The sequence below is a fragment of the Phyllostomus hastatus genome, unplaced genomic scaffold (assembly GCF_019186645.2).
Source record: "Phyllostomus hastatus isolate PE091 unplaced genomic scaffold, TTU_PhHast_1.1 phas_scaffold_501, whole genome shotgun sequence".
In the NCBI taxonomy this organism is placed as follows: Eukaryota; Metazoa; Chordata; class Mammalia; order Chiroptera; family Phyllostomidae; genus Phyllostomus; species Phyllostomus hastatus.
In genome coordinates this window covers 33161924-33186003 of record NW_025334033.1, presented here as the reverse complement: position 1 = coordinate 33186003, position 24080 = coordinate 33161924, and the positions used below count along the sequence as shown (strand labels likewise).

General features: G+C 42.5%; 1 protein-coding gene across 2 annotated transcripts in view; it reads right to left on the bottom strand.

Annotated features, from left to right (window-relative positions):
• The window catches only part of ABHD12B (abhydrolase domain containing 12B), a 28458-nt gene extending 4772 nt beyond the window's left edge, over positions 1 to 23686 (bottom strand). Inside the window, exons 1-9 of one of the 2 annotated variants that reach the window (XM_045822666.1) lie at positions 23413 to 23685; positions 19012 to 19139; positions 18022 to 18124; positions 16020 to 16139; positions 14414 to 14444; positions 11978 to 12023; positions 11668 to 11797; positions 11199 to 11236; positions 6434 to 6513 (exon numbers count right to left, since the gene is read on the bottom strand). In XM_045822666.1, coding sequence (XP_045678622.1) covers positions 6434 to 6513; positions 11199 to 11236; positions 11668 to 11797; positions 11978 to 12023; positions 14414 to 14444; positions 16020 to 16139; positions 18022 to 18124; positions 19012 to 19139; positions 23413 to 23474 — 738 coding nt within the window. In that variant the 5' untranslated portion in view covers positions 23475 to 23685. Of the gene's footprint in view, positions 1 to 6433; positions 6514 to 11198; positions 11237 to 11667; positions 11798 to 11977; positions 12024 to 14413; positions 14445 to 16019; positions 16140 to 18021; positions 18125 to 19011; positions 19140 to 23412 lie in introns of both variants that reach the window. The other variant, XM_045822667.1, reaches the window with a different exon arrangement.
• Between the last annotated feature and the right edge of the window lie 394 nt (positions 23687 to 24080).

Here is a 24080-nt window from a genome sequence, read left to right as displayed (position 1 = left end):
GCGGGATATTTAGTAAGAGAAGCCTTCAGCAATGTATCTCAAATTCTAAAGGAGTAAGAAGAAAGCCACCTAAGCCAATCTCCTCCCTTTTCCTCACTCCTCAGTAGCCTGGGTGCCCCTTGAGACTCAGAGGTCATAACATCCCCTCCAGCCCAGAGCACAGCCAAAGGTTCCTAATTGGTCTCCCTGCCTCTCTGTTCTGCAATACCACCAGATGAATATTCTTAAAATACCACAAAATCTGCTGTTAATAGGTCTTTGGGAGTACCATACTACTTAAAAGAAAAAAATCCTCCTGGCTTGGCTGCAAGCCAATCCACATCTGAGCACAATCCCTCATTCTAAAAGCTGCACATCTTCAGTCTGTCTGCCCAGCATAAGAAAATGTAGGACTGAGTCCAATTTCCTTTTCTTCTGGGGCACGTGGCCCTTGGGTGCTTATGTTGCTAAGCCCCCATTTCCCTCAGCTCTAAGTGCAGGCAATGATGCCAAACTCACAGAGTTGCTGTGAGGATACAAAAGGACAGCAAGAGTGAAAGATCTTGCGTGGGAGGCCTATATGATTCTCAGCATCTTATGGCACATAATTGCCCCATTCCAGCCATGTGCCTTGACTCAATGTTCTCCCCTCCAGACTGTGTGATCTTACGGCTCTCCCTCACCTTCAGGAAAGAAGCTTAAGTTCTATCAACCTGTAATTCTTCCTTGACCACATCCGTATACAGAACCCTCCTCTCCCCTGAATTCTCATCCTGAAATCATTGTTCAGGGTCCTCCCCTAACACTTAACCTTAGTCTTCTTGGTAACAAAGAGTGAGAAAAGAGAATATGCATTTGTTGAGTGCCTATTAAGCAACTGGGTACTTTTCAAATGTTATTTTACTAAATTTACTCTTGGCAACAACTCTATGCAATAGAGTTATATAAAAATATAAAAACATTATATAAAAATGGGAATCTCAGAGAAGAAAAATAACTTACCTAGGTCATAAGTGGTTAGTGGCAGAGGCCAAGTTTGACTCAAATATTTCTGGCTCCATAGCCCATGCTCCTTTTCCACTCTCATGCTGCCTTCCTATTCTTGGTAATGAGATTGATTCCAAAATGACATGTAGAAATCTGTCATTATTTTATATCCTCCTTTAGTTTCCTATCTCCCTAACTAGACAGCAAGCTTCTTGAGGGTAAGGAACTATGCCTTTTACTTCATCTGGTGGCTCACGCAGTATACACTTTCTTATTCAACAGTCATTTTAGAGTTACTGCACTCCACTCATAATAAAAAATAGCTAATGGCCGTTAAATGCTTACTCTGTGCCAAGTCAGAAGAAAGCAAGAATCCTAAGGCAAAAGAACACAGAGCAGTCAACACAAATAGAAAAGCATGGTAAAAGGGTAGATTGAAACCTTAATACATCATAATTATATCAAATGTAAAGAGATTAAATACTTCAGTTAACAGACAAAAGTCTGTCATACTAGAAAAGAAATCAAAACCCTACTATATGCTGCTTGTAAGTGATATGCATTAAATGTAAGAATTCAGAAAAGTTAAAAGCCAATAGATAGAAAATGATGTATCATACAAACACTTAAAATAAAGGTATACTAATATCAGACAAAGTTGGCTTTAAGTCAAGCATTATTAAGTATAAAAGTATATATTTTCATGATGAAAAAAGGATCAACTCACATGAAAGATATAAAATTACATTATTGCCCTGATTGGTGTAGCTCAGTTGGTACTGTGCATTGTCTAGCAAAGCAAAAGTTTGCCAGTTGGATTCCTGATCAGGGCACATGCCTGGGCTGCAGGCCCAGTCCCCATTCAGGGCATGTGCGAGAGGCAAATGATCAATGTTTCTCTTCTTCTCTTTCTCCCTGCCTTCCTCCCAAGAATAAATAAAGTCTTTTTAAAATCACATTATTATTAAAGTATGTTTCTAATAATATAACTGCAAAAAACTACAGCAAAAATTGACAGATCTAAAGTAGAAATAACTCGACAATCATGGTCAGATATTTTAATACTCTTCCTTTAGTAACTAATAAAATAGTGAAACAATTGGTAAAGATATAGAAGGATTAAATGATATGTTAAGAATATTAACATAATTGACACATTAGAATACTGTACCCAAAAGATTGAACACATTCTTTTCAAGCATATGGAACATTTACCAAAATTGAGCATTTTGGGGAACATTAAGCAACTCTGAACAGATTTCAAAAACTGAAATCATACAGAGTATATTCTCAGGTGATGGTAGAATTGAGCTGGAAGTCAATAACAAAAAATCAAATCCTGGAATGTATAGAAATTATGAAATATACTTCTAAATAACCCATAAGTCAAAGAAGCTACAATATCATAAAATATATTGAACAAAATTATAATTAAAATTCATTTAAAAACTTATGAGATGCAGCTGAAGTGTGGCTTAGGTGGAATCTGCCTAAAGGCATAAACTAGGAAAAGAAATACTGAAAATAAATTATCCAAGTACCATCTCAAGAAAATTTTTAAAGAACAACAAATTAAATCTAAAGAAAATAGAGGAAAGAGAATAATGAAGCCCAAAAATTAATAAGATAGTTAACTTACAATACAGATAATCAACAAAGTCTAAGTTAGTTCTTTGAAAAAACTAATAAAATTAACTATTTTTAAAATATATTTTATTGATTATGCTATTACAGTTGTCCCATTTCCCCCTTCACTCCCCTCCACCCTGTACACCCTGTCCCACCCACATTCCCCCCTTTAGTCATGTCCATGTGTCATACTTATAAGTTCTTTAGCTTCTACATTTCTCATACTATTCTTACCCTCTCCCTATCTATTTTCAACCTACATTCTATGCTACTTATTCTCTGTACCTTTTCCCTTTCTCTCCTCCTCCCACTCCCCTGTTGGTAACCCTCCATGTGATCTCCATTTCTGTGGTTCTGTTCCTGTTCTAGTTGTTTGCTTAGTTTCTTTTGGTTTGGGTTTAGGTGTGGTTGTTAATAATTGTGAGCTTGCTGTCCTTTTACTATACATGTTTTTTTTTTAATCTTCTTTTCTTAGATAAGTCCCTTTAGCTTTTCATAAAATAAGGGCTTGGTGATGATGAACTCCTTTAACTTGACCTTATCTGAGAAGCACTTTATCTGCCCTTCCATTCTAAATGAAAGCTTTGCTGGATAGAGTAATCTGGGATATAGGACCTTGTCTTTCATGACTTGGAATACTTCTTTCCAGCTCCTTCTTGCCTGTAAGATCTCTTTGGAGAAATCAGCTGACAGTCTGAAACTCCTTTGTAGGTGACTGTCCCCTTATCTCTTGCTGCTTCTAGGATTCTCTCCTTCATTTTTACCTTGGCTAATGTAATTATCATGTGCCTTGGTGTGTTTCTTCTTGGGTCCAACTTCTTTGGGGTTCTCTGAGCTTCCTGGACTTCCTGGAAGTCTATTTCCTTTGCCAGAATGGGGAAGTTCTCCTTTATTATTTGTTCAAATACGTGTTCAACCTGTTGCTTTTCCTCTTCCCCTTCTGGTACCCCTATAATTTGGATGTTGGAACATTTAAAGATGTCCTGGAGGTTCCTAAGCTTCTCCTCATTTTTTTTGAATTCTTATTTCTCCATTCTTTTCTGTTTGGTTGTTTCTTTCTTCCTTCTGGTCCACTCTATTGTTTTGAGTCCCAGATTCCTTCCCATCACTATTGGTTCTCTGTGCATTTTCCTTCATTTCTTTTATGGTAACCTGCATTTTTTTCATCTAATTTGCACCCAAAATCAACCAATTCTGTGAGCTTCCTGATCACCAGTGTTTTGAACCATGCATCTGATAGATTGGCTATCTCTCAGTTGCTTAAAATGATGAGTCCTGGGACATTGATCTGTTCTTCTGTTTGAGGCATGTCTCTCTCTTTTTTTTTTGGTCTGGTCGCTCCTATTACAGTGAGGGGCGGAGCCTTAGGTATTCACCAGGGCTGGGCACCCCAGTTGCTAGATTGTGACATTGTATGTGGGGGCGGGGGTAGGAGGGAACAATGGCAGTTGCTCCTTCTCCATGGGACCTCAGTCCCTTCTCTGGGATCCTGGGTTGCGCGCTCTGCCCTGCTCCACAATCGCTGCCTCATTGGGTCTGCCAGCTGCCGCTTGCGTACTCAGGGTCCACCCGCTGCGATCTTGTGTGCCTCAGATGCCTTATGCACTCCCAGTTGCCTTATGCGCCCAACTCTCTCTGCTCTCCTCACCGTCACCTGTGCCAGGACCAGCACCTGGCGGCTCCTCTCCACCCCTCCTACCAGTCTGGATGAACGGGTCTACTTCAACTTCTTGGCTGGCCAACTTCCATTCAGATAAATTTTCTGTCAGTTCTGGGTGTTATTCTGTTTCTAAATTGTTGTTGTTCCAATCTTGGTTGTGCGTGGAGGTACGGTGCGTCCACCTATGCCTCCATCTTGGCCAGAAGTCCAAAATTAATTAACTCTTGATGTAAAAGTTGGCTGCCCCCTTCTCCTTGCTCTTGAATGACAGAAGCCATTGCTTCTGGAAGATTATGCTACCCTCCCCCAACACTCTAACCCTGGGATGGCAGAAACAACTATCCCTTTACTCAAACCTTAGAGTCCTAGTGGATCAAGCCAAAGCTAAACTTCACCCGAAGTCACATCTTGTTCTGCTCTTTCCCCTTCCTTACCCTACAACCCTCAATCAAATGACCTTGAAGGTCTTTCTTGAAGAGTACTCTCAATAAATCATACACACCAAATTCCTGCCATGGACTTAGCTTCTAAGAGAACCTAACCTCGCACCAGCCTGTGGACCAAATGGTTACTGGTTTGATTCCTAGTCTAGGGCACATGCCTGGGTTGCAGGCTGGGTCCCCAGTAGGGAACAAGAGGCAACCACACAGTGATGTTTCACTACCCCTCTTTCTCTTTCCCTTCCCCTCTCTCTAAAAATTAATAAAATTGTTAAAAAAAAAAAAGAACCTAACCTAAAACTGAAATTCAGAAAATCTAATAATTAATTTTTTAAAAATAATTAATTTAAAAAATAAACTTGTATATACCATGTTCCTGAATTGGAAGACTCATTATAAGAAAACTATCAACTCTCCCCCAAAATTGATCTATAGATCCAAAGTAATCCCAATCATAACCCCAAGTTGTTTTTGTTTCTTTTTAAGAAATTGACAAGTACATTCCAAAATGTATGTGGAAATGCAAAAGGTAAAGCATAGTCAAGATGGTCTTGAGTAAGAACAAAGTTGCCCTGATAGGTGTGGCTCAGCTGGTTAGGCATTGTCCCACAAAGCAAAAGGTCAGGGCACATGCCCGAGATGCGGGCACAGTCCTCAGCTGACACGAGGAAGAGGCAATCAATTGATGTTTCTGTCACACATCAGTGTTTCTCCCCCTCTCTCCCTCCCTTCCCCCCTCTTGAAAAATAAATATAGTAAATGAAAAAGGAAAAAGCTGAAGAACTTAGCCAGATAGCAAGACATATAAAGCTACAGTAATTAAAAGATTGTAGAGAAATGAAGCTCTACCAAGAGAGGAACACTTACACATAAAACACTGGCACTGCTGAGTGACGGGGAAGGTCGATTTAGTAAATGGCACTGGGCCAACTGAACAGGCATATGGACTTCTACATCCTACATATGCAAAAATACATGCCTGGGATGTAGCTCTAAATGTAAAAAGTAAAACAATTTCTAGAAAATAACATAAAACGGTATCTTCATAATCTTTGGGTAAGCAGAGTTTTATTAAGATCCTTTTATTTTAAAAGCATTAACCATTAAAAAATGTTGGTAAACTGGTTCACATGAAATTGAGGAACATCTCTTCATTATGAGATACCATTAAGAAAGTAAAAAAGCAAAACAAGTATTTTTAAAAAGCAAAAAAATGGAATATATTTGAAATACAAAGAATTTGAATGACTTATGTCATTCAATGTAAATGTAAATGTGAAAGATAAGAGGTAAAGCTTTGGCTCTTAATAAGCCACTCAATCTATTAGAAGAAAATAAAAGCACTACCTCCCTGGCCAGTGTGGCTCAGTGGGTTGAGCACCAGCCTGCAAACTGAAAGGTTGCTGGTTCAATTCCCAGGCAGGGCACATGCCAGGGTTGTAGGCCAGGCCCCCATGTGGGCACATGTGAGAGGCAACCAATCAATGAATCTCTTATACATCAATGTTTCTCTCCCTCTCTTCCCTCTCTCTCTAAAAATAAATAAAATCTTTTTTAAAACAATAATAACAGCACTACCAATCCAAAAGCCATTGTGGCCTTCTCTAGTAGCAACTAACTAATAACCTGTCTTAAGTTAGATAACTTAGAAATATATAAAACTAGTTAAGAAAAGGATCGTGGTTAATAAACGTGTGGAAACACCTGAAGATATTGTGAAGATGAATAAGAGACTCACCTTTAACAAGGGATAATTGATACTTGCAGTCCACATGTTGGTAAACGGAGCTTCCAGGACAATAGCATCAACTGGGGATCCTTGAAAATAATAAAAAAGAAATAATTCACCTATCATATCTAAATATCACCTTCACTAAATAAGGGGTACCCAAGGTATTGTACATGAACTACCCACATTAAAATCATTTGTGAAACTTATTAATAATGCACATTCCTGGACCCCACACCAGACAGTAATTACTGAGTCAGAAGTCAGAATCTCCAGGGGACTGGGAGTGTGAGAATGTGCATTTTAAACAAGCCTCCCCACCCACCCAACCAAGAGATTTCCATGCACATGGTAGTTGCAAACCACTACTTTCTTCAAAAACACAACCAGATTTTCAAGGTTTGGAGAATTTAAGAAAGCAAAGTATTATGGGGAGGAAAACTGCTCAGCAGCCCATTGTTAAGAATGTGCCATAGGCTGACTAGGTTGTTTTGGCCAACACCTTCTCAGAGAACAACTAGAAAACGTATATCAGGTGAGGATGTGTATATGTGTGTGTGCATGTGTGTATGAAGGCACCTGAGGCTGCTAAATCAGAGAGATTTTGTAGAGCCATTACCAACAAATACCAAAAGAGTCTGAGCTGCCTCTCCCCTCAAAGGAGTTGAAATTTTGAAAGCAACAGTGGTAGCTTAGAGACTTAGAACTAGACAGAACTTTCAGCATCCTCACAGGACCAAATAGACAAAATTAGAGCTCAGGACCTGACAAGGAGAAAGGCCTTAGTACATTTCTCAGGCTTTTTTTTGTGACCTCAAAGGATGACACCTTGGGAGTAATGTGAACTAGAAACAGGCCAGCTTAAAAACAGCTCAATCTCTGATGTGATTTAGGTGATCTCCCCCTATTATAACTTTTAGGAGAAAAACAAATTCTTTCTAGACAAAGATAACTTATCCCAGCCTCACATTATATCTACAGTTTTCCATAAACAATGTCTAGATCTTAATTAAAAATAACTGGATATAGAGACAAAAATAGCCTTCCCCCCCAAATGAAAAAAAACAATAATAGAAATAGATCAACAAAAGATCTAGATATTGGAGTTATCATATATGGGATTTAAAATAACAAATAGTAAAATTTTAAAATTCTTATTAAAGCATTGCTATATTGATATCAAAGTATTAAAATTCTCACATTTAAAATTATTTACACGTATTTACATACATGTGTTACATGAACACATAATTAAATATATATTTAGGTAATATATTCAAGAAAGCAATGACAAAAATTTTAGCAGAAAACTATAAATTCAGTTTTTAGAGACTTCTGGACAAGATGGAGACATAGATACACTTTGCCTCCTTGCACAACCAAAAGAAGGATAATAATAAACTTAAAAACACAAAACAACCACAACTGCCAGAAAATCAAACTGTATACAAGTCCGACAACCAAGAAGTTAAACATTCATCCAGACTGGTAGGAGAAGCAGAGATAGGTAGCTGGGGTGGAGAGGACTTGCAGCAAGGTGACTGCTGGATGACCAGGGCAAAAGGGGTGGTAGCTGGTGGATCGGGCAGTCCCACATTTATATACAGATAAACCAGGAGGAACAACTGGGGAGTGAGACAAACTGAACAACGCAGGGTTCCAGGATGGAGGAAATAAAGCCTCAAAACCTCTGACTGTAAAAACCTGTGGGGGTTGTGGCAGCAGGAGAAACTCCCAGTCTCACAGGAAGATTCACTGAAGAGACCTACAGGGTCCTAGAATGTACATAAACCCACTCACCCGGGAATCAGCACCAGAAAGCCCCAATTTGCTTGTTGGTAGTGGAGGAAGTGACTGAAAGCCAGCAGAGAGCCAAGCAAAGGGCCTTGTTCCCTCCTACACCCCTACCCCTCATACAGTGACTTGGGTTGCCCTGTGCCCTGCCCTGGTGAATATCTAAAGCTCCACCCCTTACCATGTAACAGGTGCACCAAGACAAAAAAAATATATGGCCCAAATGAAAAACAGATCAAAGCTCCAAAAATAGAACTAAGCAAGGAAGAGAAAGCCAACATACCAGGTGCACAGTTCAAAACACTAGTAATCAAGATGTTTACAGAAATGGTTTAGTATGGTTGCAAAATTGAGGAAGAAGTGAAGGCTATGAAAAGTTAAATAAAGGAAAATGTACAGGAAACCAACAGTGATGGGAAGGAAACCAGGACTCAAATCAGTGGTTTGGAACAGAAGGAAGAAATAAACATTTAACCAGAACAGAATGAAGAAGCAAGAATTCAAAAAAATGAGGAAAGGCTTAGGACCTCTGGGACAACTTTAATCATTCCAACATCCAAATCATTGGGGTGCCAGAAGGAGAAGAGGAAGTGCAAGAAATTGAAAACTTATTTGAACTTCCCTAATCTGGCAAAGGAAATAGACTTCCAGGAAGTCCAGGAAGCACAGAGGGTCCCAAAGAAGTTGGATCCAAGGAAGCACACACCAAGGCACATCAATAATTACTTTAGCCAAGATGAAAGATAAGGAGAGAATCTTAAAAGCAGCAAGAGAAAAGGAGACAGTTACCTACAAAGAAGTTCCCATAAGACTATCAGCTGATTTCTCAAAAGAAATCTTGCAGGCAAGAAGGGGCTGGAAAGAAGTATTTGAAGTCATGAAAGGCAAGGACCTATATCCCAGATTACTCTATCCAGCAAAGCTTTCATTTAGAATGGAAGGGCAGATAAAGTGCTTCCCGGATAAGGTCAAGTTAAAGGAATTCAGCATCACCAAGCTCTTATTATGTGAAATGCTAAAGGGACTTATCTAAGAAAAAGAAGATCAAAACTATGAAGTGTAAAATGACAACAAACTCACAACTATCAACAACCAAACCTAAAACAAAACAAACTAAGCAAACACGTAGAACAGGAACAAAATCACAGAAATGGAGATCGTGTGGAGGGTTATTAGCAGGGTAGGGGAGAGGGGAGAATGGGGGAAATGGTACAGGGAATAAGCAGCACAAATGGTAGGTACAAAATAGATAGGGGGAGGTTAAGAATAGTCCAGGAAATGGAGAAGCCAAAGGACTTATGTGTACGACCCATGGACGTGAACTACATGGGCAATGCTGGTGGGAGTGGTGGAGGGTGGAGGGAAATAAAGGGGAGAAAGAAAATGGGACAACTATAATAACATAAGCAATAAGTATATTTTTAAAAATAAAAAAGGAAAAAAGAAAACTATAAATTCTATAAAAAGTAATCAAATAGAAATTCCAGAACTGAATAATACAATTTAATTGAAAGTATGAAGTCAATAGACTGGTTAAATACCAGATTAGAATCAGCTGAAAACAATTATTGAACTGTATAAATAGAGCACAAGAAATATCTAAACTAGAGCACAAAGAGAAAAAAAGTCTGGAAAACCCAGAAAAGGACCTAGGAGGGAGAGAAGACGAGAGGCAGGCACAATACTGAAGATACAAGGACCAACGATTTTCTAAAATAGATGAACATCAAACCACAGAGTTCAGATGTGCTATAAACACCAAGCAGAATACGTACTAAGAAACCCACACCTAGAATAATCACAGTGGAACTGCTGAAAAACCAAGACCAAAAGAAAATCTGAAGAACAATCAGAACAAAAAGCAAGCTTTATCTTCAAAGGAGCTGTGGTGAGACTGCAGCTGACTTCCTAATGAAACAGTGAAAGCCAGAACAAAGCGTTGAGATAAAACTACCAGAATTCTGTGCCCAGTGAAAATATCCTTCAAGAATGAAGATGAAATAAAGACATTTTCAGACCAAAATTGAGATAATTCTTCAACAGACAGGCAGAACAAATATCCTAGATGGAAACAGCAAAATACTGAAACTACTAAAGAGCAAAAAATAAATTAATTAATTAAATCTAAATGTTGACTTTAAAATATAAAAATAATGTTTTATGAGATGTGTATAGAGAAAATTAAAATACATGATAGCAAGAGTTCATAAGCTGAGGATGTAAATGGAATTAGAGTATTCCAAGGTCATTGCATTATCTAGGAACTGAACTATTCATTTTCATGAGAATTTAGTTCAGGTAATACAGCCTTGTCAACCCTGTGAAGGAAGTGACAGAGAGCTATGAGTCCTTAGAGGAGCATTGAAATAATGTTTAACTTGCTTACATAAATAATTAAGGTTGTGAATAGCAGGTGTTTACGTAACTCAGCCTGACCTGTCTTGCCAAGTAAAGTTTCAGGTATGATGCAAGAGCTTGCAAGCTTTTGATGCACATCAAAACCACCTTGTCCTATTCACAGAGATTCTGATTTGTGAAAATAGATCCAGGAAACCTGTGTTTCCAAAAAGCACCACAGGACAGTCTGATCCAGGCAGTTCTCAGCACATTTTGAGAGATGCTGACATAAATATTATATAAGAAGGGCTGCCGAAAGCAAGCCCTGCCTATTATTTCTCACTGTATTATTTTCCTCTCCTGTAATTCAAGTTACTCCATAACATTTATTAGCACTTCACAATGAGGGCTCTTTCAAAGGTAATGTTAACTTTTTCTTTAATATTTATTTTTAATTTCATACTCTTGAAAAAGTTTTCTCTCTATTATATATTAAATAGAGAGAAAAAAAGTTTGTTACACTATCAGAAACTGGCTAAAGCTGGAGTGCTTTAGGTATCTCTGTGTTCAAAATGTGCACAATAGCCTCTCGACTGTTTTCAGTTTCCCACCTCAAGCCAGAAAACTAATCATCCTACAGTACCTTTCTCTTCGAGTACTCTTGCAGCATTTGTTGCAACTCTGCAAAGCAATGAAAGTTAGTATTTATGTGAAACAGTGACTTAACAGCCAAGTAAATAATACAAAATGCGACACCCAGGACAAGCATCTAATGAAAGCTCTGGAAGTTCTGGTTAGAAAATGCACATAGACACAAAATTTTGCACAGGATTTCAAGGGGTCCCACTGACCCTAAATTAAGAATCCTTTTCTTTAAAACTCTCAAGAAGAGTTCTCCAATGGGCTTCAATGTCACAGATAACCATGGAGCTGAGTAGACCCTCCTTGTTTGACAACCAGGCACACGGAGAAGGCCAGGGCTCTGGCCGCATGCGGGAAGTGAGAGAAACCAGAGAAGAGTCCCTGACTCCTCGATCACGGCCCTTCCAGGGCTCACTGCTGCCCAAAGCCCCAAGGACCTGGTGAAGGACCCATCTTCAGACCCCACTTACCCTGTACCCAGAGAGTGGCCCCAGAGGCACACAGGGGTGGTACCACTTCTTGCCTTAGTCCACTCATAGACACAAATAGCATCCGCAGTCAGTCCCTCCTCTGTGGGCTTACCTGTGGAGTCCCCGAACCCTGGCAGCAAGGAAAGGCAAACACAGTATCACCACCTCCAAAGTGAGTCATCAAAAGCCTCCTGCCTCTTGAAAAATCTTTGTACACTGTTTTTTGGTTTTTTGTGGTGTAATTTTTTTATTCTTGTTTACTCTGTTACAGTTGTCCCAATTTTTCCCCTTTTGCCCTTGAAACGCATACCTCTGTAGTCAACAGACAGGACATGAAAGCCACCATCACTCAGCACCTAGATGGCAAAGGAGCTGTTATCACTTTAATTAGAAGATGTAAACAGAAAAGGTGGTATACCTCCTCAGCACCTCCATAACCCCAGTTGTGATGGTTTAATAAGTAGGCAAAAGATATGTTTTGGAAATCTGGTGTTTGACTTCAATCTTGAGAAGGCCAGGCCCAATGGGAAGGAAGGGATGGAAGCAGCAGGGCACAGCAGGGGCGCACAGCCTGGGCCACACTGTGGCTCTGCCACTCACCAGCTGTATGACCTCGGGCAAGCCATTCACATTTAAATATGTAAATATTATTCTGAAAAGTGAAAAACAATAGTAGGCTGCCTTCAGGATTGTTGGAAGATTACATGAGGTGACACATTAAAATATCTTGGTACATAGTAAATGTCTTTTATAAAGAATTCCCTTCAGAATAAGAACTCTACACAAAATTGTAGCAGAGGCAATCAAATAATAGGGAGATAATTATATTAAATAAAAATATAAAGAGTTAATACCAATCAAAAATAAAGAGATCATTAGATTAAATCAAACCACTACCAAGCCCCATCTAGATAAGTGAGGACAGAAACATCTTTAAATGAAATGAATTACAAAGATAGACAAAGAGAAGAGAGAGCAAAGGAGCAAATTTACTGTACAGACACCTTTCCAACTAAATCCTCACAATAGTCCTGTAAGGAAGGCACTGTCCCCACTGAACAGACAGAGGAACTGAGCCTCAGAGAGTTGGAGCAATGTGTTCATGGTCAGCCACCCGCGTGGCCAGAGGCAGAACCCAGATTCACAGCTGGGCCCGAGTACATCCAGGTACTGTGCTTCCTCTCCCACAGCATAGACATGGGTGGCTGACTCTCATCAGGAACTTTTAAATACAAATTGAACTAATAATGAGAAAATAATCTATTTTAAATATCTATTTATACTACATTCACTCCAAAAAAAAGTAATCTAAGAAACAGGGCAGTTCAGCAGCCAGGGAAATGGGAACATTTGTGTGTGGTTTATGACACTGGAAGTGGAAGGACCACGTGACAATACAGCTCAAGAACAACAACAGCAACAGAGTCTAGGAACTTATCTCCAGGAAAAAAAAAATCCCTAAGAAGAATAAACTAAATGCTTAAAGTTTTCCGTAGCAAATCTATTGAAAAGAAATCACCTATCCAAGAGAGAAAATGAAGAGCTGAGGCAGTACGGCCAGGCTGGGAGGGGCTGACTGGGGCTGGTGACATCCAGAAGCTGCCTGGGGGAGGGAAGAAGTCTTCTCATACCTTCCCCACCCACCCCAACTACCACAAGGATGATCTGGCCAATTTTCACACCTACACCTCCAACTTTTATCCCTTCTGTGCACACAGGGAACATACAAGTCAGCTCTGCCAAGAGTGGGAGGAGAAAAAAATACGTGTTCTCACAGACATCAGCTTCACCACCATCCCACGTGGGAAGTGCAGAGAGAGGGGTCCAGGATGGAAAGCACACCTAAAAATGAATAGGCATCACCGTCCCAGGCAAAACTGTATCCAGCCCCCACTCCTCCACCAGTCAGCTCTGTGAAGGCAGTGAGTGATGGAGAGAGGAGCTTCCTGTCTGAAACAGGGAGGGAGAATGAAGAAGGGGCTGGGGATTCTGGGCCTGGCAGGATCCTGCGCCCCACTAATACTGTTAAATCGGGAAAGAGCTGAGATGGGAGCAGGCACTTGAGAGGAGAGATCAGGCCCTGTGGTCAGTAACTGGATAAGCCACCTGGTCACCTGCAGCAAAAAAAATGACCCAGCTGGAACGTGGGAGAGGATACACAGAGAGCTTGCTTGACCAGCTCTGAGTCAGAAGTCAGAGATGGATAAGTGGGAAGCCTGCCATTGCCCTCACAGTTGGAAATGCAGGGGCCGCCCCAACAAACTGGAGTCATATGGCAGGCAGGCTTGTGAGAACAGCAAAGCGTGGCCACCATCCCACCCTGCAGAACCTTTTATGGAGCTGAAGCCAGGGCCTGGATGACTTTTAAAAACAGACATTCTAGGTCTTTATCCTATATCACAAAAAATGTTGTTTCTTGTAGGAGTGATTGTATCCTATTCACACTTAAGGTATCCTCTCAACCCAGCCCCCAGCCCTCAGAAAAGCAAATAAATAAACCTTCAATTCCATCTGCTAATGCAGGTACTAAATTCATGAAAGCGTCTGGGTCTCAGAGATATTCACAGCTATGTTGATCCCTATGGTCAAAGCAGGAAGATAGTCCACCCACGGGAGCCTGGGCCCCAGACACCAAACCCACCTTGGGGAGCTCTCAGAAGACAACCACGCTGAAGGCTGAGGATGATCTTAAGAAGAGAATAGATGGAGACATAAAATTGGTGCCTTGTGGCCCCTTCAGACATACCTGTACTAGATTAAGCCTGTGAGGTGCTGCCCTGTAGAAAAGGTTAAAAAAAAAAGAGCAAGATTTAGGAACTGGGATGACAAATTCAATAAAAATCACTACCATGCTGCTGGCAGCTGATCTCACACGTTTCTTTGTCAGGTTAGAGAAATAACTAGGAGAAAGGGAAGTGGGCGTGTCAGGGGGAATGATTGATGGCTCCCACTCCTGCCGAGCTCCTCTGCTTCTCGCCACAAGCATTTGATGAATATACATCTGAATCCATCTCCTTACACTTCTATGCAGCAAAACTGATTTCTAAGAATACTTTTAGAAGCTAAAGGAAAATAAGTTCCAGAAAGTGGCTTTTTAGAACAAAGGATGATATAGTCACACTCACTAAACTTGTATCTGCCTGGAGCCTGTCCACGGAGCCACCAAAGGCAAGGTGAAGGGAAGGAGAGAGACTCACACTCCTGGAGGTTCAAGAAACATTTTTTTTCCAAAATAACCTCCCATTTGGCCTCCTTTCAGCTCAGTACTACTGACAGTGAGCTGAGGCCTCTGGGCAGGGGACAGGAGGACGCTGGGGCTAACCCCAGAGCTAGCAAATCTGCAATAACTGAGACAATAGCAGATTCACACAGAGGGGCAGATGTGAAGGTGGGATCCACGTGATCCTTTACTTAAGTGCATTGTCACACCATGCCCAAGTCTGCACTATCAGAACAATGTTAAACAATGTTGAAAAATGTTAAATTCACAGGCAATCTCTGTAAATGTGACTCTAAAATGGACTCCTCAAGAAAGCCCCTTTAGTAAAGGCAAGTCTTGGGAAAGCCATCATCTGACAGAAAAAGACAGTGAGAAAGAGAGACATAGGCAAGGGAGCCAAGGGGCAGATTCCAGGGCTTGTCACTTAGTTTGAAGTGACCCTCCAGAGACAGAACCAGGTCTGTGGGTCTGTGAGGCACGTCGCCCTTCCCCCAAGCTGACAAGGGGCAGTCAGAGCTGATCATCATCAGCCACTGTAATCCCAGGCCCACTGAAGGCTCTGGCAGCTGCACATCAAAGGAGAGCCCGGCCTCTGGGAGGCAGTCTCTGTTACAAAGCAAGGTTGGGACCAGGGAGAGCACAGCCGAGGCATCAGTATTCTAGGCTAGACTTGGTCGGAATTCCAGGTGATCTCTCACAGAAGTCCACAGCACTGATTAATAGGATCCACGCTGAATAAAATAATCTTCATGTACCTTTGTGAAAACACCATTGATATGGAAATTGCTCTTTCAGTGCCCATATTTCATGCCTGTTCCCTTTCCCATCATCCATGGGTCCAATCCATCATTTCAGACACTCTTAGTAGTAAAGGAACCACTGCTTTCCTGGAAACCAGTATCTAAATTTTGAAAGTTAGTGTCCCTCTCAGTTAAGGACCCACATTATTCTACATATAGAATGTATGGATTTTTTTAAAGAAAAGTCTACTACCAGGACACTATGAAATTTCAACAAGAGGCAAAAATATGTGGAAGCATCTTACAGAGTTGAAAACCAAGCCTTGCCTTTCATTCCCCCACACGACTGAAATGCTCTGTCTCTCTCTTAAAAAAAAAAAAAAGGCACTGACCGGTGTTCCGCACTGCCATGAAGGTAAACGATAATTGGGTTGCCATCCTGAAGGGCCGCTTCATACCAGCAACGGTCCTTCCCCTCAGCATCTTCCCTCCGGCAGGCGGGAACTGTGTGCCTGAAGAGCAAGGAAAGTTTTTAACACACAAGGACTGAGAGAAGACTTCTCTATCCTTGCCAAAGTCTGAAACACTTTTTATGCCAGGTAGATGACAGATAGAAGGATAATAGATAGATAGATAGATGATAGATAGATAACTGTGTTTATATAAGTATATTTTATTCAAATTTACATATACAAATGTTTACCTGAGTAGTATATACATATGGTAAACATCAAAATGTAATATGACAAAGCATCCTGTAATGAAAACCACTGTTGCTCTGCCCCCTCTTCCCTGTGCACGGAGACAACCCCTTTTATCCAGGGACTGTTTTAGTCCTTCTGACTCCCACACCTAGTAATCTTACAACACGGCAGTTCTTGCGTGCCATCCATCAAAGTACAGTCCACCGAGTGGAAACAGGTAAAAGATAACAGATGTTTGCTGTGTGCTATTGGTTTGATTTAACAGGTAAGTTGGAAAGAATATAAAGGGAAATCCGTTTAGGTGGGAGGAAAGAACTTCAACATGAAACTAAGCTATTCTTCTCAAGAAACCCAGTGACTTTGTGATTGTAGATATCTGCCTGAGCTTCAGTTTCTTCGCCTTGTTAAACCAATGAACAAACCCTGAAAATATAAACACGGCCATAGGACATGTCCCAAGGTGACTTGGAGAACTGGCCACATGATGAAAAGTCTTCAGTCCTCTGACACAAAACCCCAGGGCCTCTGTACCGTGAAGACGGTACCCAGCAGCATTGCCGCTAGCTGAGTAAGCCGACTAGAGAGGTGACTCACCAAACCAACGACCGAAGGGGTAAGAGCAAAGAATAAAATTATTTTCAAATTTCAACATGCTTAGCTGAACTGTACCCTGCTGTTTAGAAAGATGTTTGTGAATCCGTATTGGGTCCTAAACATTCCATGACCACATGTTTAAACTCAGGGAGATGAAATATAAAACAGCACTGGGAAATTGGCAGCAATGGAGAAGTAATAGAACGAAACAGAAGAAGCATGGAGCAAAAGACAATAGAATGCTCATGACTTCATTTGACAAGTATTAATGAATAAGTGCCAAGCACTGTGCTAAGCAATGAAGACCCACCAACAAAGTCACTTATGGAAGACATAGTCCTGTAAGAAAAGCAAACACTAACTACATAATTGCATGAACATTACTTAATTACCGAGGGAATAAATGCCATGAAGGACAAACACAGGTTGCCACTACAATATGCCTAAAATGGGGATGAGGAAAGGCTTCCCTGAAAATTAGCCACCTCTGACCCAAGTGGTGAGCAGACAGTCAGTTACACAGAAGGCGGGAACAGAGGGAACAGAGAAACAGGGGTGTCCAACCCGCGGCCTGCGGGCCGCATGTGGCCCAGGGTAGCTATGAATTCAGCCTAACACAAAATCGTAAATTTACTTAAAATATTATGAGATTTTTTTGTGATTAAATGTTGCAATGTATTTAATGTGTGGCCCAAGACAACTCTTCTTCTTCCAGTGTGGCCCAGAGACACTGAAAGGTTGGGCACCCCTATATGTAGACAGAGTGTGGTGTGCTATGCAAGGAGGCCAGTGAGTCTGGAACAGAGTAGAGAAATTAGTGAGGAGTAAGTCAGGAGGAGGGGCCGGGACCAGGTCCTTCAGGCCTGGTGAAAGACCCGAAGCACAGAGCTTGTCACACTCCAAAGTAAAGTTCCTGAAAAGCAAACTGAAGCAGCTCAAATATCAATACAAACGAAAGGTGTACGGAACAGCTTCCAGGTGCCTCGGAGGAGCACCAACCTCTCCACAGGCAAGGGGCACAGCCCTGCTCATCCTCGCCCTTGTAGCATGGAAACCAAGTTCATCAAGCAACCCAGTGCCCAATCAGTGCACTCACCAGACTCCCAGAATCACCCTAGGTTCAACTTTGATATAGAAGTTCACTGTGCCAGGCATCTTTGACTCTGGTTTCTTTAAATCCACAAGAAATGGTGCTTTGACTGGAAAGAAGAAATCATGATCAACTCCCAGAATCAAATTCCAGGTGTTTTACTCAGAATCAAAAAAACTAATTAACCTCACGGCTAACACATTTCTGAGCGTCAAGCTACTACACTAAATTCTTAGCAAATTATTTTATTTTATAGACTAAGGCTAGCCTACAGAAGGATTGGCCAAAAAAATTCTAAAGCTAGATTTTAAAACAGCACCAGTGTGTGGTAGGTAGTTCATAATAGAGTTTATTCAATCCTTATGCTTATCTCAAGCTGAAAGCAACGAAGACCATTCCCTTGAGAAGATAAGAGGAACCAGAAACAGGTGATGAGTGTTCAGCTACTGTCAAGTGTTACTTTTTAAAGTGAAACCTAATTATGAGCCATAAGCCATGAAATGTCCAGGATAAATATGCACCTGGGCACATGCAGGTGAGAGCATTACTCATGTCCTAGAAGGGCCCCGTAGTACATTGACTAACACGGCACTTGGTAGAAAAGACATGAGAAAATAGAGTTCTACCATCAGCATTTCCCTTCCTTTCTTTCTCTCTCTTGCTCATTCTCTCTCTCTCTCTCTCTCTCTCTCTCTCTCTCTGTCTTTCGGGATATGGGTAAGAAGAGGAAGTGAAAAAGATTTCAACAGGCAGTAAAACACCCACATTAACAGCTGATTTGAAGACTGAGCTCCTGAATTGGATTCCAAAATTTTTGTTTCCAACAGATTGCAAGGCCTCATGCTCAGCCCCAAAGCCAATGGTAACCTGGTCTCAGACCATTTAACTCTAGCCACAATTTTATAACTGATGACTATTTTTCATTGTACAGTGAGAGCAGTGGGCTCTTTATTTGGGGAAAAGATATAGGCAGATTCATGGAGGGTATATACTTACAAAAATTAAAATAAACTAACATGTCCATCAGAGGAGGGAAAATGTGTTCTTTTAACGATTTACTAGTAAAGCTGCGGTACTGAGTGGCAATCTTCTTTCTGAGTGTCTCACAGCACTGTGGAACAGACCTGCAAGATATTGTGAAACAAATAAGGTATTCAAAAATCAGTCCAGGTTTTGTCTCGGTTTGTTTTTTCTGCCAAGGTCCAAGTCAAACTTCAGACACTGACACAGGGAATTACCGGTAACTTGGCATTTAAGTATTTACAGAACTGTATGTAATTAGGACAGATCAAGACTGGGCAGGCACTAAGGGAGAAGCAGGGGAGAAGAGCAATAAGGCAGGGCCCTGACCAGCTGCTGAAAAAGCCCAAGAGGGCCAGGACAGGCGGGGAGCAGGCATGGATGCCCCAGAGTCAGGCTCATTCTCTCACTGCAGCCCCCCAGGAGGACCCTGAAGTCATCAGGAACCAGGAGTCAATATAACGGTTGCCACAGTTTTTAATTATATCATAATTCAGTGCTGTGTGTTAGCTATCATTAGTAGTAGTCGTCTAAAGCCTTAAGCAAGTTAACATCAGATCACCACCCTTCTGACTGGGTCTTAGGAAGAAATGAGCCAATAAGAGAAAAACCCCACTTCTGATGTGACCTCCCTGGTGAGGGGCACCATGAGGAGCAGGGTGGGGAGTGAGGGGGTCTGGAGGGTGGTGACTGCAGGGCTGGGCCTGGTCAGGGAGGGACACAGTGGGCCATGCACATAGTGTTTATCCTACTGTCCCCGTGACACAAACCACTAAACTGGGAGCCATCAGCAGACAAGTTACGAGTTTCCCATGAGGCATCACTAATGTCACTCTGTCTCTAGCCACATCTCTCAGGAGGGTTGAGTGTCTCTTACCTTTGAGAAGCAAGGGATACAGGGGGCCAGTGTGAACATTCCTGCTTCCAGTTTTTTGTCCACATCACCCATTAAATAAACCCCTTTCCCCTTGTGGCCAGTCAGTGTGAAGACTGCTCAATGTAATCAAATTGTGAGGTTGGGGGCTGAGAAGCATTTTTGACAAACTGTTTCCCCTGCCTTGATTTTGCTAGCAGACCAGAGGCGGTTGAGAAGGTAACTTTTATCACCTATACTTGGCAAATGAGAAGGCTGAAAAGTTAAGCAATCTTCCCAAGGTCACGCAACCAGGGAATGGCAGGGCCACATGTACCCTGGTCTGTTTGACCCGAGCTCTGTGATGCTCTGCAGTGTGCTGTCATGTGCCTGGTGAGTTCCTCGTGCCACCCACGCAAGCAAAAATGAACCCCAAGGACAAGGCTGGTCACTGGCAAAATACAGCTCCCAGAGCAGGTTGTTTCAGGACCCCCTTCTTCCTTTCGGCACCCTTGCCGCTCTCAGGGTCCCTTCCTCCTCCTACTTTCTCCCCTCTTTCTGCTCCTGTGTTCTCAGGAGCCTTCTGCTACCAAAATATCAAAGAAAGACCCCTAAAAAATTTCCCTTGAGTGTTAATAACTTAAAAGTCAGAGTGCTTATATGTGTTTGGAAGAGGCAAGAAGGAAGAAGATAATGAATCTCTGATGAATTCCAGCAATTCTCAGAGAGTGGAAAATATACCTTGGCTAAGGGTAATGAATAACCCTTCAAATACATCAGATATGGGCAATTGCCTACTCACGAAATCAGCAAGAAAGAAATGAAAATGACTGTTGCATAATACTTTAAAATAGGCTGAAGGTGGTAGGAAGGAGAGGACATTGTGGTTCTGATTTTAGAGATAAAACATCAAAACCCAGAAAAGTCACTTTGAGCCACAGATCAAGCCCAAACGGGCAGAACTGAACACGATCTGAATTCTTCTGCTTCCTTCAAGCTGGCCGGCCCCAGCTTTCATTCTCCCGACTCTCAGAACTCAGGCTGCCCTGCCTGTTAGGCTCCTGCTAAGTTATCTTTGAAGGTAGCAGGGTGCTTGGGAAGCAGAGGCAGTAGAAGGAAATATGTTCCCCTTTTTAAAGAATAATTCATGCAGGACCCTTCTCTCAAATAGCTCAAGGCACTTCTGTGAGAAGAGAACAGAGTGACCGGACCCCTTAGAGCACACAGTGGCTTCTTTTAACTGGGGGATTGTCAGTTTGACTTCCCCTGGATCAGTAGGGGATCAGAAGTCCCGGGTGGCTCACAGACCTTATTTGAGCAGAGGATGCAGCATCAGCCCACTCCCCGCTAACGGCCAGCCACATCCAACAGCCCCCTCAATGTTCTGGGGTTCCTGTGCCTGCCCTTTGATCAGATGTGTCTGTAACTGCGCGGCATCCCGCAGGGGCCATGGAGCCGAACTGGATGGTCCTTACTGGAGAAACCTGGTGGAACCCTAGGTGCCACAGGGCAAACCATTCGTGCTTCGCACTCAGAGGTGTCTACAAATCCACCTTGGGATGTGCAAATCTGACATTTGGCAAGATAACTATTCCAAATATTAAGACATGCTGCACACCCAACATGCCCATTCATTCAGCCAACATGCAAGTTATATCCGTGTCCTCCCCTCTGCTTTCCTCCCAGCCAAATCTTCCCCTTCTTTCACATCCCCTCAAGTGTCTCTTCTTTGTCAAAGCCTCTCTAGACAGATCTTCCCATGGTGGCCTTTCTTCTCCTTTTACCTTTCCCACTAATTATAATCAAGGCCTCAGTTTGACCTTTAATGGTTGTCTGATTGTTTTCTCATCATTAGCCTGTCTTTCCAACTTTATGCCAAGCCCCAGACGATGAGAACCACGTGGCATATAACGCTGCTCTTACTTTCCACTCTGTCTACCACAGGGCTGAGCTCCATAAACACTGTTGATCAACAGGTTGAACCTGAGACGAAAGGCACACGGGGAGCCCTCCACGATGTGTGCTGACCTGAACCAGCCTGGCTCCAAGAAACTAGAGGGACCCAGGATGCTGCGGTCTGGGCCTCAGCCTCAGCGAGTTAAATTAGATCAGTAATTTTCTGCTCAAAGAAATGCACTATTATTTTACTCCCTCAGGAAGCTTCCCTTGAGACTTATTTTTTAGTAATTAGTAAGGCAAGTAGTAGAGGGTCCCCAACTCCCCATCTCCCACTCCACTATCAACAACAGCAAAGTGAGTTGTTCTCTCAAAGCATGAACTGTATCTTTGATTCTCTGCCAAATACATGTTAAATAATCAACTATCAGCTCTACAGAAAGCACGAAGTAGAAAGTCAGTAAGTTTCCCAGAACAATTGACCATATCAGGAGGTAGTGCTCGGGAACAGGAAGTTTGAAAAGTGCTGTCAATCAGGATATTCTGACTGGTGCTCAGATCTAGCACAGAAGCGGACATGTCTGCACTGCTGGGCCCGGGGACAGCTGTGCTCTGCTCCCTGTTCTGAGCTACAGAAGGAATAAGACAGAAAATGGGTGTTTGTCTTCACCACTCAGGCATTCCAAAGTGAAGTCTCCTTTGTCTGATTGCAGTTCTTGAATATTTTGTAATGAGAAAAAATTAAACAAAAACAAAGACGAACAAAAAAGCCAATACCCTCCTATACCAACAAACCAAAACAAGATACCCGAGTTCCTGGGTTCAGGTTCTCCAACCAATACTTGGCTGTGTTACATGCCAGACTGGGAATATATGGCTGGTAGACTCAGATAGTTTAAGATTATTGTTTAAGCCAAGGAAGGATTCATGGGAAGAAGAAAATAAAAAACTCATTGATATAGGCATTTCAGATTTAGAGGATGTAAGACCACGACACAGGTTATGCCAGGTTACCATTCACCTTCCGTGTTCCATTCACCTTCAGCATTATGGAAGGGTGTTTGTTCTTTAAATACATGCCAGAGGGTTCACACTCTGGGAGCTACCTGGCTTCCCCATCCGTTTCCATCGACCAGATAGGCCCTTGACCTGAAAGGATACCATCCAAGACTATAACATAGATAATTACTGTCACTGTCATTATTTTTTAAAATCCACCCTGCGAATTAGCAAAATGGTCAAGGCAGATAAGAGATTGTTATAGGAACCTGAACCATTTTTCTGGAATCTCTAGTTCAGAAGCTCCAAAGATATCTAAGTTCCTAAAAAAATCAAACCTGGGAGTCTTGCGGGCCAGAGTAGCGGCTGAGGATAAGGTGGCATCCAAAAAGTCCCAGGGCTTCACAGAGTTCTGGGGCCTCTGAAGCTCCCCTCCCTACCCCTCCCCCCAGCAGCAACAGCGCCTGCCCTCGACCCCAAAGCCGGCCTTTGCGCCTCGGTTACGAATCGTAGCCTTGCTCTTCCCTCCGCCCCTCCCTCTGCCCCATCGCCGAGTAGCTCGGCAGCTGGAGCTGTCCCTGCGCTCCCGGGGTGGACAGGTCTGCCGGCCTTGGGCAGCGCACACTCACCGCGCGTTCCGCACGACCATGTCCCACCAGGCGGCCACGCAGTCCTCCGCGTTCGTCTCCATCCCGCGCCGTGTCCGGAACCGCCACCGTGGGAGCTGCTGCCGGGATCCCTAGGCCGCGCCCCGCCCGCCCCCGCGGTGTCCAGCCGGCCGTCCAGCCCCGTTCCGGTTGCAACCCGGCAGGGCAACAACCACGGGGCCTGCGAGCTGGGGAAACTAGGGTGGCAGACCCCACCGCAGGAGCAGGACTCGGCCTGAGGGTGGACTTCAGGCTGCCCGAGGGCACCACCCCTCCACGCACACACAGTATAATAGAAACAGGTTTCCCTTGCTCATAATTAATGAGGCGTGCATAATTGTATTTTCTATTTTATTTTGTACATTTGTGTATGTGTGTGCACACCATTTCTTACTATGGTAGTAATAAAAAAAAGTTTGATTGCCATACCTGTAGAAGATCTTCATGAAGAATTATGTTTTTTCTACTTTGACTCTTTTTCTTTCTCTCTTTCTTTTCTCTTTTCCTGAAGCATCCTCACCCCCCGCCCCCTTGTTAACGGTTTATCTGTGGGGGTTATGAAGCGCACAAGCCACAGAACCCCACCTTGCATCAAGAGTTCACACCTTGAAAGCATTGGCAGGGTTCAGGTTTACAGAATGCATTGTCAC